At 48.5% G+C, this 17,607-nt stretch overlaps 1 protein-coding gene across 1 annotated transcript; it reads left to right on the top strand.

Moving 5' to 3' along the window:
• Positions 1–4,266: 4,266 nt before the first annotated feature.
• On the top strand, positions 4,267–13,117 carry LOC109686117 (pepsin F-like). The gene is made up of 8 exons (XM_020163302.2): positions 4,267–4,420; positions 5,317–5,434; positions 5,529–5,647; positions 6,777–6,976; positions 9,090–9,206; positions 10,717–10,861; positions 10,951–11,049; positions 12,899–13,117. The coding sequence occupies exons 1-8, from the start codon at positions 4,271–4,273 to the stop codon at positions 13,040–13,042; spliced, it is 1,092 nt and encodes a 363-aa protein (XP_020018891.2). The 5' UTR covers positions 4,267–4,270; the 3' UTR covers positions 13,043–13,117.
• The last annotated feature ends 4,490 nt before the right edge of the window (positions 13,118–17,607 follow it).

The following is a 17,607-nucleotide window of genomic DNA, read 5'->3' on the forward strand; positions in this document are numbered from 1 at the left end:
TCAAGGACACTGGCAGTAAGAATGCAAAAACAGAAAGGTTGTAACTAGGTCAGAGTGTTTTTTAAGTCTCTTCCTCTTTTGTATAAAGCTTGCTGAGAAAAATAAAATTTTGCCAGTTGGTCATCAGCCTTCTGGCCCTCTTGATAGGTGTCTTGTCTGTTCATTCCTTCCCTGAGCCCTTTCTGGTCAAGGACCTCTGCAATCCCAGCATTCTTTGATTGACATGGCATTTACATGTTTGGTCTGGCAGACAAAAGTTTCAAGGCCTGGATCCTTGAGAGCAACCATGATAGGTGCTCATCGCGTGGGAGTTCTTTTTAAATTCACTGGTTTATCAGACCCTAGTGATCATTCTTTAAAAATGGAAGGAAAATCAATGTGGTTAGGACGCCTTCCCTCTTATACATTCACCCAGCATGTGAACTGAATACCCTCTCTGTCCCCTCTGGACTCCATCACTGCGGCAGAAATAACAACCCACCCAGCCAGCCTGCAGACTGAATGCTTGAGGTTTGGCATTCAACATATTTCTTCTTTTTTAGTTGATTTTTTTTATCATGTTATTAATGTGCTGGGAGTACACTGTGACATTTACAAAAGTTCTTACAATATATCACAGTTGAATTCACCCCCTCCCCCACTCCTGGAATAGTTTCAGCAGGTCTCATTTTTCCATTTTCATGCATGAGTACATAACATTTTCACCATGTTCACTCTCCTATACTCTTTCCTTATATCATCTCCCCCTCACTGGTATCAATCCCAGAGACAGGACATGTTTTGCCTTCCTGTTCTCTGCTTTTGAAAGAAAGACACTTTTTGTTTCAGATAGTTACACAGGGTGTTTCATTGTGTCATTTCCATGTATTATAAACAGAATTGGTTCATCCTCTCTATTTTTCTCCTTTCTGCCTTAGTCCCCTTCTTATGCACACCATGTTTCTTTAAAAAAATAATAATAATTAGTTGCTCTGAAAACACAGAAGAGAAAACAAACTCCTCCTATAGTAGTTTCTCATACTATACACTCACAATACTTCTGTGACCTCCGGAAGGATGGGGACTTCTGTCCACCAGCAAGTAATCAATCTGCAGTAGGGGCCAGCCAGGTGTGTGCTACCCCAATTCAATCCTGACCATTCTTTACCTGGAGATAGCATCAGATCCCACAGGTTGGGGGACCATCCTCCAGTCACAAGTTGTTTTCCTTGTGCCTCTCTGCCCACCTAAATAGAATTTAGAGTCTTCCACTGCCCCACCTTGATTAATTTGCTTGAGTTACTCATGGATCTCAGGGAAACACATTTACTGGTTTATTAAAAAATTACAAAGGATACAGATGAAGAGATGCACAGGGTGAGGTACGGAGAGGGGGTGTGGAGCTTCTGCATCCTCTCTGTGTGCACCACCCTTCAGGGACACCCAAGTGTTCAGCTGTCCAGAGGTTCTCCAAGCCCTGCCCCTTTGGATTTTTATGGCAACTGCATTGCACAGTCATGGTTGAAGCATTAACAAGGTCAAGAGGTGGCTGGAGAGGAAGGATAAGCTCTCACGCTCACATTTTGGACGGGAAACCAGCAAAGCTTGTTTGTTCAGACTCTGCTTGGCAATCCTCCTGGGCATGAGAAGAGTCTTATAACCTGCTATTGGACAAGGGTAGCTCAGAGAATTCCTTTATGGCCAGTTCCAAGCCAGGCAGGATGGAGGGAGATTGGAGTTTCTATGGCCTGCCTTGGGAAGGGAGTTATGAGCAAGGAATCACAAATAAAACCCCAAATGCATGCAAGATCACAGTTGCTAACATTTGAGGAGCAGGATTTCACATAAATATCTAGACTTCTGACTTCTCTGGAAAACTCAGGCACCTTAGCACCATGGCCACCTTCCAGGATGCAATTTGAAGCCCAGTTGAGGCTGCCCCCTGGTGGTAGGAAAGTACTACCCCATGCCCTGGGTGGCAACCTTTGTAATTTCCTTTATACTGGAGATGGAATCCATCCATCTCCTTTGCCTCCCTGGGCTTGAGTTTATGAGACCTGCCCTAGACTGTAAGCTCCCTGAAGATAAGAACTACCTGTATCTTTTTTTTTTTGAGAAAAATTAAATTTTTGAGTTTATTCATTAAAATATTTAGCAAGTCCTACCGATGTACACATGCTAGGGATACACCAGAGGAGAAAGACTAAAGATTGGAGACAATGGATGTCATCTGATAAAAACTGTATGGCATCGCATACATGTGTCTACTGGAATACACAGGACACTTAGGAGAGAATGAAAAGGCATCTTCTTAGGTCAGATGGACACATAGGACAAGAGGGCCTGCTAGAACAGGGAGCTGATAGTTTTCAGCATGACTGCGGAAGACAGTGGTAGAGGGAGGTGTCCATTTCTCAATGAGGCTTAAAAGCAAATATGAATCACACTGACTTACAGCCAAATAAAAATTGGGAACGATTTTGACCTCCTCGTGCCTGTGTTTTATTGGGCTTTGATTTCCCAACGTCTAGCCCAGTACTGGCACACAGTGAGTCCTCAATAAATGCTTTTTGGATGAAAACAGTATCTTTTGGATGCATGCATTACACTTCTTCCAATATTAAAATGGTGCAATGGCCATAATACTTTTGCCTGGATCTTTGGAGCAGAAGGGCATCCTCAGCATCTCATAGGAGCTGGTCTACCATGTAAACCCACTCATCTTTCAGCAGGCCACCTCCAACGTCTTCACTCTGCAATTTGACCTTGCTTTCTCTGAGAGACCTTCTCTCAAATGAGGACCCCAGTGCATACCTCATGGACTGCTGGGACACTGAATGAGGTCATGAAGGTCATGCCTGGCACCTGGCATTTATTTTTCTCGTGTAATCCACAATGCCTTTATCTCCAAGATAGCAAGAGTCTCCCCACTCTTTCTTAGGTCAGGTGGTTTGGCTTTATTTTTTCAGCCAAGCCCAAAGAAGTGATTACAGTAGAAATCACTACATTCTGAGAATTTTTAGGTCCCCTGGAACACTGATGGGGTAATGATCTTATCAGGAAAGTTTGTGTTTCTTATCAGTCCCATTAGTGCCTCGAGGCGATGGTTAGGGCTGATCACAGGGTATTTAACAAGCAGCTGCAGATACCACTGCATGCCCAGAATACACTCTTTCCTGGGGGGTTTAAGCCCAGGAAGGAAGCATGAAGTGGTTTGGGATCCTGGGGCTGGTGGCCTTCTCAGAGTGCTTGGTCATGTAAGTATGGCACAAGTGGTATCAGCTCTTCCTCACCCTCATATGCTCTGGCCCTGCTATTCTTCTGCCCATTCAGGGGTGAGAAAAGAAAATATAATCTTTCCTGGCTTTTATAAGCTTCAGGTCTCCATTGATCGACAGGTCGCTTGCCACATGCACTGGGGGGCCCAGAGATACTGGGCACAGCTCCAGGGGCACAAGTCACAGCATAGGTGATGTGGATGGTGCTCCCCAGAACTGTTCAGCGCACAACCTGTGCAGTTGTAGGGGTGGTCCCATCTAGGGACTGTATTTCTTCCACAGTCATTTCCCTCTCTCTCTCTCTCTCTCTCTCTCTCTCTCTCTCTCTGCTTCTGTGTCTTTGCACTTTTCTTCTTTTTCTCTCCACTATTTGGGTGTCTCTGTATGCAGAACTCTGTTTCTCTCTGATTCGACTTTTCCTTATTTCTCTACCCTCTTCATTTCCCTAACTGCTTACCACCTCATTTCCTGGCTTCCTCTCACCACTCTCTTCTGATTGAACCCTAGATAGATGAAAAGGGCTACTTTTAGGCTCAGCATGGCCACTAACAAGCAACATGACCACAGCCAATGCACCCTGCATTCCAGATTCCTCCCCATAAAAAAAGGCTATTGGTCGCCACTCTCCCTCCCTCCCAGGGCTGCTTTGGGACAGATGCAATTTGGTTGCCTCAATAATGACTGTCATTGTCCAAGCCTACTAGATGGCAGGTGCATCGAATTTACCATCCCACTTAACGTCATCAGCATTCTGTGAGAGAGGTATCACCATCCCATCTTTCTTACAGATAGGGAAACTGAGGCTCAGAACAGAACTCAGGTCCACTGTTCTGGTCTTTTCTTTGTGTTGAGATGTCTGTCCTATAATAAGATCGCACTCATAAGAACACTTGGAAATTGCACAGCACAATGAATTACAATGTAAGGAGTGGCTGTCGTGCTGTAGCATGGGGCAGCCAACTGCTGTCACTTGTTTGTTCTCCTTCCTAATCCTCCTTTAAAGAATCCCTCTGATGAAGATAAAATCCATGCGAGAAAACCTTCGGGAAAACAATCTTCTGGAAGATTACCTGGAGAAGTATCCTTACAGGCTGATCCACAGGTTTCTTGATGGATATCTGGCCCCAGGTGTATCTTATGAACCCATGAGGAACTACCTTGACGTGAGTGTGGTGGAGCATGGAGCTCCACAGCGCCACCCCTCCCCCCAGGGCTCCCACCAGACATGGGGTTTCTCTGAGGGATGTGAGCCCCATGTTAGGATGGGGCTCCTGCATGCAGAAATGGTGCGGAGCAGGGACCCACCTGAGGAGGAGAAGGTGGTTCTAGCCCATCTGTGGGGCTGTGGTGATTGGGCCTAGGGATGGACCAGGTGCCAGGTAAGCATCCCGTTCTGTGTCAACAATGTCTTTGGGTAACTAGGAGCCATATCCATGGTTCTTTGTTCTTTCTGAATGAGGCAAATCACTGAGCTACGCTGAAGGTAGGCCATGTCTAATCAAATGACAGCAATGCCAACTGCAAGTCAAGTTTGAGACCCAAGATAGAGATTCCACCCTCTTCAGCCCCAAGATTCTCTCACCAATAACACATTAGTGAGCCCTGTGATGGGTGGGATGCCATACCAAATACCATCATTTTACAGTTACTGCTGACCATGTCTTCCTCCAGAATTCATAGTCCAGCCAGAGAAATGGGCAAAGAATAAACAAATACCAAGAAAGGAGCCACTGTGCAGTATTGATATTACAAGCCTTGACTTGAGAAAAAGGAAAGAGCACAGGGCCCTGAGGTGACCCAGGAGGGTTACCTGGAGGAGGCATTCAGGCTGGGCTTTGAAGGGTGGAAACGATTTGAGAGCTAAGAAGAAACTAGGGAGCATCCTAGTCTCCCTAGGATTTGGGAAAGCCCTAACTTGAGCAGAGGCTGAGCCTGAGCAGTGGGGCAGTTTGAGAATAGTCTCAGGAAACCGGGGACACCCCAGGAAAGACAGACACCCTAGCAATCAGGGGACGGGCAGGACAACCAGGCTGGCACTAACCATGCCCTTCCACGGCAGCTGGTCTACATAGGCATCATCAGCATTGGAACACCCCCTCAGGAGTTCAAGGTCATCCTGGACACGGGCTCTGCTGACTTTTGGGTACCAAGCATCTACTGCTCCAGCCGGGCCTGCTGTGAGTGCCACCTGCCCTACCCACACCTGATGCCCTCCAGTGCCCTCCTTGGTCCAAGCAGGCCTGCCAGATACTTACTACCTGTGTCCTGCAGCTAAACACAAGGTCTTCAACCCTTTGCTGTCCTCCACCTTTGTGATATCAGGCCGGCCCATTAACCTCACTTATGGCACAGGAAAGATGTTGGGATTCCTTGCCTATGACACCGTTAAGGTAACGTGGAAACCAGAGGCTGAAGCTGAGCTGGCCCTGGACATTTGCGGGACCAGAAGTGGGGTCAGCTGGGAGTGCCTGTTTTTCTCCCAGAGTGGGGGGCTGTGTCCTGGGGCACCCCTGGGCTGGCCCAGAGGGTGGGATCTGCCATCTGCAGGTGCTGGGGGAGCAGACTTGCAGCTCCTTCCTCACAGAAAGCACAGGGCTGGTTCTGCCAGAAGGAGGGAAAAGGAGAGAGGGAGAGAGGGAGAGAGGGGGAACAGGGGAGAGGGGGAGAGGGAGAGGTGGGTCAAAATATCCCCCTTTCACATTCCATGCTGTGCCAGGCTCTGCCCTGGGCACTTTCATTATCCTAGCTCTTGTCAGTCTCTCAGTAACCCCATGTGACAGGTGATACTCCACCTCACCCATTAGGGAATAGAGAGAGCCAGTGCCTTGCACACAGCTGGTAAGATGCAGAGTTGGGTGTGAATCAGGACACTCAGGCAGGTGCAGGGTGTTTTGGGGAGAAAGCAGACCTGGTCTGTGCCCTCTGGGGGCAACTGAGGGCTCTGGGCTGCCAGGTGAGGAGAACAGGACAGTTTTGGGAGAGTCCTGCCTGATAAATGGGTTCTTGACGGGGGTGGAGAGGGTGGGTGTTGGAGGCCTTTGAAAATCCAATGGAACCTGAGAAGTGCCTACACCAAAGTCCTTAGGGACACGAACACGCAGTGTATCCCCAGCAGGCTTTTCCCAGGAGCCCTGGTGGCTGGCTGCCTGGTATAACCAGCTCTTGTCTCTCTGGGGAGGATATGGAAAAGACCACCTTGGGTGACATCCTGAAGCAGATGATGCTGCACTGCACCCGGTCACCCTTGGAACCTCAGTCTCCCAGTGGGAAAAGAGGATTAGACCCATTTAACTAAAGCCAGGTGACACCAGAGGTCCAGGTGTGGGGGGAAACCTGCAACCTCTCCCCCTCCCCCACAGAAGCCAGGCTCCTGCCCCTGCTGAGATAAGCATCTGAGTGCCCTGGGGCACAGCCAGGCCTCAGTTCCCCTGTGTGGGGCAGGCCCATCTACCCACCCTCTTTCACCCTACCTCAGCCTGCTTCCAGACCCTTATGTGGGGATCTCCTCCTCTCCCACAGATCGGGGGCCTGACGGACGTAGCCCAGGCATTCGGCCTGAGCCTGGAGGAGCCAGGCCAGTTCATGGAATACGCAGTCTTTGATGGCATCCTGGGACTGAGCTATCCCAGCCTTAGCCTTCAAGGAGCCACGCCCGTCTTTGACAGCCTGTGGGAGCAAGGCCTCCTTTCTCAGCGCCTCTTTGCCTTCTACTTGAGCAGGTGAGTCTGGTGCTAAACAAGCCCTTCCTCTGAGCTGACTGTACGATGCTGCCAGCTGCATAGAAAAATGTAGACTCTCTGGCCCAGAAGTTTCCTTAGAGGGAGTCTAGTTCAGGAATCAGCAAACTATGGCCTGGGGACCAATTCTGGCCCACCATCTGTTTTTGTAAATAAAGTTTTATTGGAACACAACCCTATTCATTCATTTATGTGTTGCCCATGACTGTCCTTACACTACAATGGTAGCAGTGAGCTGCGCAATTGAGATTGTGCAACATGCAAATCTCAAGTACTGATAGCCTGGCACTTTACAGAAAGAGTTTTTGACCCCTATGGTCCAATCCCTTCACAGAACAAATGAGGAAACTGAGGCTCAGAGATCAGCTTTGCCCAAGAAGGCAGGCCTGATACTAGTAGAGACAAAACTCAAACTCAGCCCTGAGGACTCTGCCCCATGGTGGTGATCAGTCCATCAAGACTCTAGCCACTGGGACAGTAAAGAAAATCTGAAGTCCCCTGATGAGTTTAAGAGTCTTGTGGAGGATGAAGATGAGGAAAACCACAGACATGAGGGGCCCCTGCTGCCAGATTGTGTTTTCCCTACCAAAGACAATGGTTGATTCCACAGGTCCACATAGGAGGCAGGAGAGTGTGGTGGTTGAGGCTGTGGGATCTGAGGGAACCTGAGCCCCTAAAAATCTCAACTCTATAGCAAAACCTTAGGCAAGTTATTCAGCCTCTCTGAGCCTCAGGCACACTTGCACTCAATCAAAAGAAGTATTTATTATGCTGCTCTCTTCACACAAGGAGACAGGCAAGAGGTAGGGAAGGAAGACAAGAAAGACGTAAACACAGGAAAAAAGAAACTTGGGGCAGTAACTGGTTCTGTGAAAGCAATACATCAGGCTGACAGAATGGACAGGAAGGAGGGGGCCAGGGGCTGTCTGAGCTGAGACCCCGTGATGGGAATGAGCCAGCCTTCAGGGACAGAGGAACACAAAGGAGCCAAGGACAAAGGACTGGGTTGGTTCTAAGCAAGAGCGGGAGCCTCTGGGAGGGGCTAAGCAGGGAAGACACAAGATCTAATTCATGTTTTGTTTCACCTTTTTTCAGTTTAGTTTTAATTGACATAATTTATGAGGTACAATGGTGATGTTTTGATTCATGTATACATGGTATAATGATCAAAGTAGCTAGCATCCAATCTGCATTTTATTAGCATATACTAATCGTACATTTTATTAGCATATGCTAATTCCATACATGCATATAAATGTACTTTGATCAAATTCACCCCCTCTACTGCTCTTTGTTATCCCCACTGCACCTCCCTCTTTTAACAACTTTAATGGGTTTTCATCCATGCGGATGACCAATCTGCATTTCTGAAAGCTCACCCGGGTGCCCACTGGAGAATGACTGAATGCAGGGGAGGCAGGGAGGCCAGGGAAGAGGCTGCAGGCGCCTTCTTAGGAGAGAGAGGTAGCCACGTGGTGGAAGGAAGAAGAGTAGGGCTGTGTGTTGGAGAAAGAGGCCACACGATTAGATGTGGAAGATCGGATATGAGTTAGCTGTGGAAGGACAGGGTGGGCAGGGCTGAGGACCCACTGAGTCATTTGCATAATTTGTAAAATAATAGGGTAAAACACTTATTTGAGAAATTCAGGACAGTGACGGCAGAGGCGTGGGGCCCTTCTAGACATTGGACGGTGGACAGCACAGATCATCCTGAGTCTCCCTTGAGCCTCAGTTTTTCTGGAAAATGACATGGTAGACAAGGGGAGGTCAGACTCCTCTGGGCACAGCCTCTCCCAGATTGCTGGAGGACTCCATGCTGTGCAGAAGGGCCCAGCTCTGTAGCAGACTATCCATGTCCAGACCTCAACTTTGCCACTCATGAGCCTCATAACATCCTCTGTGCCTCAACTTCCCTGTGCATTAAAGTGGAGGTCATGTAGGACCTGCCTGGCTGTGTGTGCACACATGCGTGTGTAGAAGTGAAGCACAATAAACAACCCCTAGGCAGTGCCAGGCATGCCCTGAGCATCAGAACATGGGCCCACGAGTGTCAGTTGGCAGTGAACCTTTCTCTTCCTCTTCCTCCTCCCTCCAGCAAGGACGAGAAGTGCAGCGTGCTGTTGCTAGGCGGGACGGACCCCTCCTACTACAGCGGAGACCTTCACTGGGTGCCCGTGTCCAAGCCCATCTACTGGCAGATAGACATAGACAGGTAAGCACCTGCCTGATTCCTGCCCAGGTCGTGTGCCCCCCACCCCATGTGCACATGTACATAGTCACAGGTCTGTGCACACACATGACTGCACCCACGTGCACACGTGGTGGCACATACAGTCACACAGACACACAAGCCTTCCAGCGATGTGATTCCGACCCCTCTGGCCTCCTGAGCAGGGTCTTGGCCAGAGAAGATGGATCAGACCTGAGTTTTGAGCACTGAGACAAGGGCAGGGGACTTACAGGTCTGGGGAAATAGAACTCTCTGGAAGAGGCCTGTGCAGGGTGGGGAGGCCTGCAATGTGTGGTGGGGTGAGCAAGGACCCTAAGGCGGGGCAAGAAGGGGACTGCGGAGAGATTCACCAGGCTGAGCAGAGTCATGAGTGACCATCGTCCTGGTTTGCCCAGGATTAAAGGGGATTCCTAGGACCTGGGACTTTCAGTTTGAAGACAGGTGAAGTCCCGGGCACACCAGGACTGTCACCTCAGGGAGGCAGGCAGCAGCAGAGACAGATCTGCTCCAGTCTCCAGATTAGAAAGCAATGCATATGCAAGGACACTCCCGACCCCAGCCCAGCCCAGCCACACAGAGGGGCAAAGGACCGGGACAGAGAACCAGGAACCTGTGACTTGGGAATGTCTGGGGACACGGGGCAGGAGCTGACTAGACTCTGTGATGCGACAGATGAGAGCTTAAAATCCTCGGAGCTTCATGACCCCTGGTCTTCCTGGCACTGCTGGACGGGAAGGGGAAGTATATGAGCTGGGGCTGCCAGGGATAGTGGCTACCAGTGCAGCCCGCCACGTCCTTCCTGACGCCTTGAGCCTCTGCTGCCCGTGGGAGCTGCCACCTTCACTCTGTGGGCCTCAGAATTGGTCAGACACAACATCCAGGACTCTGGTGGTCCCTCATACTTTCATTTACTCACTCAACAACATGCTGGGCATCCCCTGCACATAGGCACTTGGGGGAAGAACTTAGCTACCTCACCATCTAGTAAGACAGATACGCATGAGCTACTGACTCACACAAATAATGAGTCACCACCCTGGACCTGTTAAAAATGAGTAAGGAAATGATGGAAGTGACAAAAAGAGGAACCTGATCTAGTCTGCAGGTAAGCATCTCTGAAAAAGTGACATGCTAGAACCTGGAGGGTGAGGAGAAAGTAGCCAGACAAAGAGTGCTGGCAGTTCTAGGAAGAGAGACCAGCATGTGCAAAAGTCCTGTGGCAAGAAAGTGCTTGGTGCATTCAAAACCTGAAAGGAAAGCTGGGCATGGCAGCAGGCACCTGTAGTCCCAGCTGCTTAGTAGGCTAAGGCAGGAGAATCACTTAGAGACCCAGGCTCTAAATAAATAAATAAACGAATATATAAAGAACTGAAAGGAAGTCAGAGAAGGGGAAAACACGGGGGGAGCTTGACTGAAGGGCTGTTCCGGAGACAGTGGGGGATGGAGATGCTGTACAGTGATCCTGGTGTCTGCTTTGCCCCCTGCCTCTTAGCATCTCCATGAAGGGGGAGGTTATTGCTTGTGATGGCGGCTGCCAAGGAATTATTGACACTGGGACCTCTTTGCTGACTGGCCCACCTATCTCTGTCCTCAACATCCAGAAGATCATCAATGCCAAGCCCTCCAAAAGTGGCGAGGTAAAGGTTCAATCACTCTGGGCTGTCCACACACACAGGCACCTACTAGTCCAACTCGCTTTCTCTCTGTCTCCCTCTCTCTCTAACAGTATGTCCTCGACTGTAGTGCCATCAACACCCTGCCTGACATTGTCTTTGCCATCAATGGCATCAACTACCCGGTGCCGGCCAGTGCCTATATCCAGAAGGTAAGAGGCCCCATCCCTGGAGCTGGTCCTCACATCCTAGGATCTGCAGGAATCCTTGGACTGCAGCTGGGAGGAAGAGCCCCCTGGTGGTCAAACTGCACCACTACAGATGCTGCTGAGTCTACCTACAGGGCCTGCATTGTCCACAGAACAAGCATCTTCTTCTGGTGGTACTGGGGTTTGAACTCAGGGCTTTGTGCTTGCTAGGCAGGCACTCTACCACTTGAGTCATACCTCCAGTCCAGAGACTCTGTCATCCTCCAATAAATACTGAGGGATCACCTCATGCTAGGAACAAGGAGGGGACACTAAGTGCCTCTGTCTCCAAGAAGCTTTAGTTCAGTCAAGACACGCTGAAGGATAAACACAGAAAGTTAACAGGCCAAAGGAATACTGACCAGCAGGGCCGACTGGGAACAGCCCTATCATAGTTTTTTTTTTTCGTTTTTCTTTTATTATTCATATGTGCATACAAGGCTTGGTTCATTTCTCCCCCCTGCCCCCACCCCCTCCCTTACCACCCACTCCGCCCCCTCCCTCTCCCCCGCCCCAATACCCAGCAGAAACTATTTTGCCCTTATTTCTAATTTTGTTATAGAGAGAGTATAAGCAATAATAGGAAGGAACAAGGGTTTTTGCTGGTTGAGATAAGGATAGCTATACAGGGCATTGACTCACATTGATTTCCTGTGCGTGGGTGTTACCTTCTAGGTTAATTCTTTTTGATCTAACCTTTTCTCTAGTTCCTTGTCCCCTTTTCCTATTGGCCTCAGTTGCTTTAAGGTATCTGCTTTAGTTTCTCTGCGTTAAGGGCAACAAATGCTAGCTAGTTTTTTAGGTGTCTTACCTATCCTCACCCCTCCCTTGTGTGCTCTCGCTTTTATCATGTGCTCAAAGTCCAATCCCCTTGTTGTGTTTGCCCTTGATCTAACGTCCACATATGAGGGAGAACATACGATTTTTGGTCTTTTGGGCCAGGCTAACCTCACTCAGAATGATGTTCTCCAGTTCCATCCATTTACCAGCGAATGCCTATCATAGTTATTGACAGTGCTTGCTTCCACCTCAAAACTGTCCTGGCTTAGATGATAAACTATATAATCACCCTGGTCCTAGGCCACACCATGCCTTTCTAAGCTTCAGTCCCCTCCTCTGTAAAATAGGGTGACTGCCTCTTCTTCTGTAGGGTGACTGGGATATGACATGAGCAGAGAGTCACAGGAACCACACAGCACCCGACACATAGGTGAGGCACATGCCATGACAGTTTCCCAGAAGTCCAGGCCAGGCTGAATGAACTAGAAGAAGACTGTGCAGAAGAGAATGGAAACCACTCTACTTCCCAGGCTCATGGAGGCAGGAGGAAGGTGGCTTGGGTTGGGAGCAGGTCTAGACAGCTTCATGCAAGTGACACCCAGGGAGTTGTGTGGGGAGGCAGCTAGATTAGATGAGTCCACAGACCAGGGCAGCCCAGAGTGATGAGGGACACCAAGAAGAATAACCCAGCCCAGCTGTGGTGGCTGAGAAAAAAACGAGCTGGTGGAGTAGGTGGTGAGGCTGCCCAGCGGGGTTTTCAAGAGCTCCACGCAAAGTGAGAGGGAGGAGGAGAAGAAGGAAAGGCACGTTTTGCAGAGGGAGTGGCCCAAACAAGGGTTGGAGGAAAGAAATAGAGTGTGAGGGGAGCTATGTGTAGTTTTAACTGCGTGACCCTCTTCTGCAAGCAGCCAAAGACAGCCCCTTGGCTCCTATGAAAGAAAGGACACAAAGCTGAGAGCTGCCAGGACTGGATATTGAAGGGGGTGACAGGCAGGGGCTCAGGTTGACTGCCCCTTGTGTCTGTCTTCTCCAGAGTTATTCACAGACCTGCCAGAGCAACTTTGAACAAGGTATGGATGACCCTGAGATCTGGGTTCTGGGAGACGTTTTCCTGCGTCTGTACTTCACGGTGTTTGATCGGGAGAACAATAGGATTGGCCTGGCTCCAGCGGTGTAAATGCTCATCGCTCACTGGGGGATTCTCCTCCAGGAGTGCTAACCCAAGATGTTTGGTGCTCTGCAAAGCCCTCTCTCAACGGAGAATAAAACATTTCATTTGCAATGGTGCTAATACTGATAGGTCAGGGAGCTACACGGAAATGAGGCAAGACTTCAGAATCTAGTCTTGACCACAAGCCCAGTACAAGTGGTTTGAAGAAAGAGAATTAAGGAAGGACACAGGGGTAGGTGCACAGCCAGAACAGGTCCACAGCACTAGGCTCAGTGGCTCACACCTGTAATCCTAACTATTTGGGAGACCGAAATTGGGTGTTGTAAATAGATGGGGAGTTTTTGATTACCCCGCCAACATCTACCACCTCCACATTTGGAAGGGTGGTAAAGGATAATTAAATAGGTTCTAGATAGGGTATGGTGGCACACACGTGTGGTCCCAGCACTTGAAAGACTGAGGCAAGAGAATCTCAAGTGCCAGGCCAGCCTGGGCTACACGGTGAGTGAGACCCTGTCTCAAAAAACAAAACAAAAAATAGGTTCTAGTCTCCACCTTCAAAGGACCATTGATAGTGGCCTTGTGCTCAAAGTGGATGCTGGTGACCCTTTGAAGTGGGAAGATCCCGCTTCCCACCCCTCAAGCTTCTCAAAACCAAGAAGTCACCCACACCTGCAATGTCCTTCCAGCCCTGTGTCCCACATAGCGGACCACGTGGGAGCAAAGCCATTCCCACACACAAATGCCAGTGCAGCCCTTCGGTCGGCCTCAAGATGCATTGAGGAGAGTCATAGAAAGTGGGCCGGAGGCAAAGCCTCAGCTTCCTCCAGCCACAGAGGTGGAACCATCTGGTGTGAACTGCCAGGACTGGGGGGGCTTGGGGTGAGGCTATTGCTTCCTCCTACCTGGAGATCCCAGGCAGAGGCCCAGGATGGGGTGAAGAGGGGTCAGAGGGCAGAGGGAGGAGAGTCCTGAGGGAAGAAGGAAAAGGAAGAATAAAGTGGAAAATAGGGCCCATCTCCATGTTTGGTACTGCAGAAACCGTGTTCTGTCTTCCCTCTCTATCATCCTTTCATTCAGTGCATGTTCACTGAGTACGTACTACACACTGGGGTCACAGTGGACCTGGGATAGAGGCCTCATTAGAACCTTGCCTTGGAGACAGGGAACAGAGACAGAGACAAATTGTGACACCCAACAGCGAGGGCCTGGTGGAGGACACAACGGAGGTGTTGGGAGGAGGCCAGAGAAGCCATGGACTTGGTCCTCATGGAGTCGGGGATGGGGGGGGTGACACCTAACTCCATCTTGAATGATGATGTCAAGGAATTTTCCAGCTCTGAAGGAGGAAGCGTGTGCAAAGGTATCAAGTCACAAGAGGACAACTGAGTGTCACGGGACCTCCAAGGGTCACCTGGTCCCAGGCCTGCCTCCCTGTGATGGCTCCAGAGGGCATCTGTCCTTGTCCCTGGTCCCACCTGTCATGTCACTGGAAGGAGCATTCCTATCCTCCAGGGTCATGTGAAGACTAAAAGAATTAATCACAGAAAACTTTCAGAACAGAGCCTGCCACATGGTATCATGACCTGTTACTACTTTAATCCTGCACCAAAGACCAAAAGTTACCAGTGAACCAAAGAACACAACAGTTGTTACATCCGGAAAGCAGTACAAGGGGCAATTTGTCCTCTCTTCTATTTCCTTAGCCTTTGCAGTGGTTGCTCTTAAGATAAGGGTGAGAGCAAAGCATTATTTTGTAAAAAGCAGAGAAAGAGAGTTGGCTGAGTTCCTACTGGAGGAAACCGTTTCCCATAGAAACAGCCATCCCATGGCCGCAGGGCAGTGGAGGGCTGACACCTGCTGGCCAAGGTAGGTATTGCACACACACACGTGCACAAACCTGCTCATCGGTTCCATTGGCTTTAACAGCTGTTTAGCCCACAAAACCACTGTCCTAGAAACCCTAGACCTATTAATCCCACTGTGACTAATAGATCCCCAATAAATATTTATTTGTTTGCTACAAATTATTTGTTGACTGTAAAGACTTTCCCAGGGAATCACTGTGTAGTGGTGTAAGTTGGAAACCACTTCAGATTCAAAGAACAGAGAATTATCAAGAGGAAAGAGTCTCATGCTTTTTACGTGACGAATGTGTCCGCAAAAAGATAAACAGCCCCGAGTGGTGGGGAACAGGCTCTCGCCCTCCCTCACCCACCCTTTCCCTGTTCCTCTAGCATGGACATGTCACATATCCAGGATCCACCTGCTTATCATCGTACTGTCTGTGTCCTTCCCTGGGGTGTGAACTCATGAGAGCAGACATTTAACTCAGCGTCGTACCTTGATGAATCCCCAGTGTTTAAATTATGTTCTGAGACAGATGTTCAGGAAATATTTTTGAATAAATATGTGAAATCAATGTTTAAAAAAACATAGGGATGTCAGTTTACACCGAGTACAGCTCTGTCTAGGTAAAAAGCGTGGACGTTGATAATTATATTGGTTTACCAGAGCTGACATAACACATACCACACATTAGGGGCTTAAACAACAGAACTTCATGTCCTAACAATTTTGGGGGGTTGGACGTCTAAGATCAAGGTGTTGGTAGTGTTGTTTCTTCTGACGCTGTTGGTAGTGTTGTTTCTTCTGACGCTTACAGACAGTTGTCTTCTTCCAAGGTCTCTCTGTATGTCTGTGCCCTAATGTCTTCTTTTCACAAAGTCATTAATCATATTGTATCAGGACCCATTTTGGAACTTCATTTAACCTTAAGTACTACTTTAAAGACCCTGTCTCCAAAGCCAATATGGTGGCATGCACCTGTAATCCCAGTACTTGGGAGGCTGAGGCAGGAGGCCTGGGAGTTCAAGGCCAGCTTAGGCTGTATAGGCGGTTCCACACCCAGCCTGGGTAACATAGAAAGACTGTCTCAAAAACGAAGCAAAACAAAAAAAGGACCCTATTTCCAAATACAGTTATATTCTGAGGGTCTGAGGGTTGGAGCTTCAGTATATGAACTTTGAGGGTACATAACCCAGCTCATAGCAACAACAAACACAAAGAATTCCAGGATGTGTTAAAATAATACAGGAGCCAGCTTAAAGAGTCTCCCACCAGCCAAATACAGTACCGTTTATAATAACAATAATGAATTCGAACTCAATGGCTAAAACAAATATCTAAAACACTAACCACAAACAGAGCTGCAGGTGTGGGTAAAGCCTCATGTGTGCAGCTCTGGGTTAGATCTCTGCACTGCAAAAACAAGAAAATACTGACAAACAAGTAAGTAAGTGGAATGAAGGCAAAACTCTTTTGCTGTGGAATGCCCATTAAAAGATGTAAAAAAAATGACACAGAAAATTGCCACCCTTCAATTCAGTCAGGAATCATCAATGGATGCTTAAAATCTGGGTGAATATTTGATGGGAAACAGGTTGTTTATAGACTCAACTTCCCTCCCTGCACAATGTCTGTATAACCACAAAGCAAGAACTGCAGTGGAAAATCTTGGCAGCCCAGGTTCCCTACATGTAAGCAGCAGTAATGGGACAAACCAGCACCAGGTGCTTCCTGACATCACACACTGAGGACACATGCCACTTCTGCAAGATTCCTGCTAAAAAGTGGCCAGGCTGAATCTTAAAAAAAAGAAAACACCAAATAAACCCAGAGTGGAGGCCGTCCTGCAAAACCCTGGCCTATGTCCTTCAACAACATCCAGTCTCACAAATGAGAAAGGCAGCTCGAGGGGCTGTTCCAGCCTGAAGGAACCCAAGGATCCAGAAGCCAATGATGTGTGATCCTGGTTTGAATCCTGGATCAGAAAATAAACAATCACTAAAAAGGATATTTAGGGAAAGTTGGAATATGTGCTGTATGTTAGATAACCATATTGTAACAGCGTTCCATTTTCTGCCTGCCATCACTGTGACATTGCACATGTAAACATATGTCTTTGTTCTTTGGCTGTACATACCACAGATTTAGGAGTAAAAGAAGGGTCGTGATGCCTGCAATTGACTCAAATCATTCAATAAAATAATGATACGTATATGGGCGGCAGACATAGCTCAGTAGTTGAGAGCTTGCCTAGCAAACATGAGACACCGGGTTTGATCCCAACATTGTAATTATAATAATAAGTGTACATGTGTGTGGAGAGAGAAACAGAAAGAGAGCAAATATAGTAAAATGTCAATAATAAGTGAATCCTAGCAGGTGCAGTGGCTCGCACCTATAATTCCTAGCTACCAGGAGGCAGAGATTGAGAGGATCACAGTCCCTTTTAGAAAAATAAGTAAAGCAAAGAGGGCTGGGAGCACAGCTCAAGCAGTAGAGCACCTGCCTAGCAAGCACAAGGCCCTGAGTTCAAACCCCGGTACTGCCTAGTTAGTAATGACAGTATATTAAGAGTAAATCTGGAGAGGCCGGTAGTGTACTGTAGGAGGCGCCAGGCATGGCACGGAGCCGGCTGGAGAGGGTGGGGAGCATCTTCACGCGAACGAGGGACCTGTTTCGGGTTGGGGTGTTGAAGGAGAAGCCCATGTGGTATGATGTATATA

Source organism: Castor canadensis, chromosome 1 (genome assembly GCF_047511655.1).
Source record: "Castor canadensis chromosome 1, mCasCan1.hap1v2, whole genome shotgun sequence".
In the NCBI taxonomy this organism is placed as follows: Eukaryota; Metazoa; Chordata; class Mammalia; order Rodentia; family Castoridae; genus Castor; species Castor canadensis.

Bases quoted from the DNA above. Each gene is read 5' to 3' on its own strand.
- LOC109686117 (XM_020163302.2), top strand. From the start codon at position 4,271: ATGAAGATAAAATCCATGCGAGAAAACCTTCGGGAAAACAATCTTCTG. The intron at 6,977-9,089 runs GTGAGTCTGGTG...TCCTCCCTCCAG, and splicing joins TTTGCCTTCTACTTGAGCAG to CAAGGACGAGAAGTGCAGCG. The intron at 9,207-10,716 runs GTAAGCACCTGC...CCTGCCTCTTAG, and splicing joins TGGCAGATAGACATAGACAG to CATCTCCATGAAGGGGGAGG.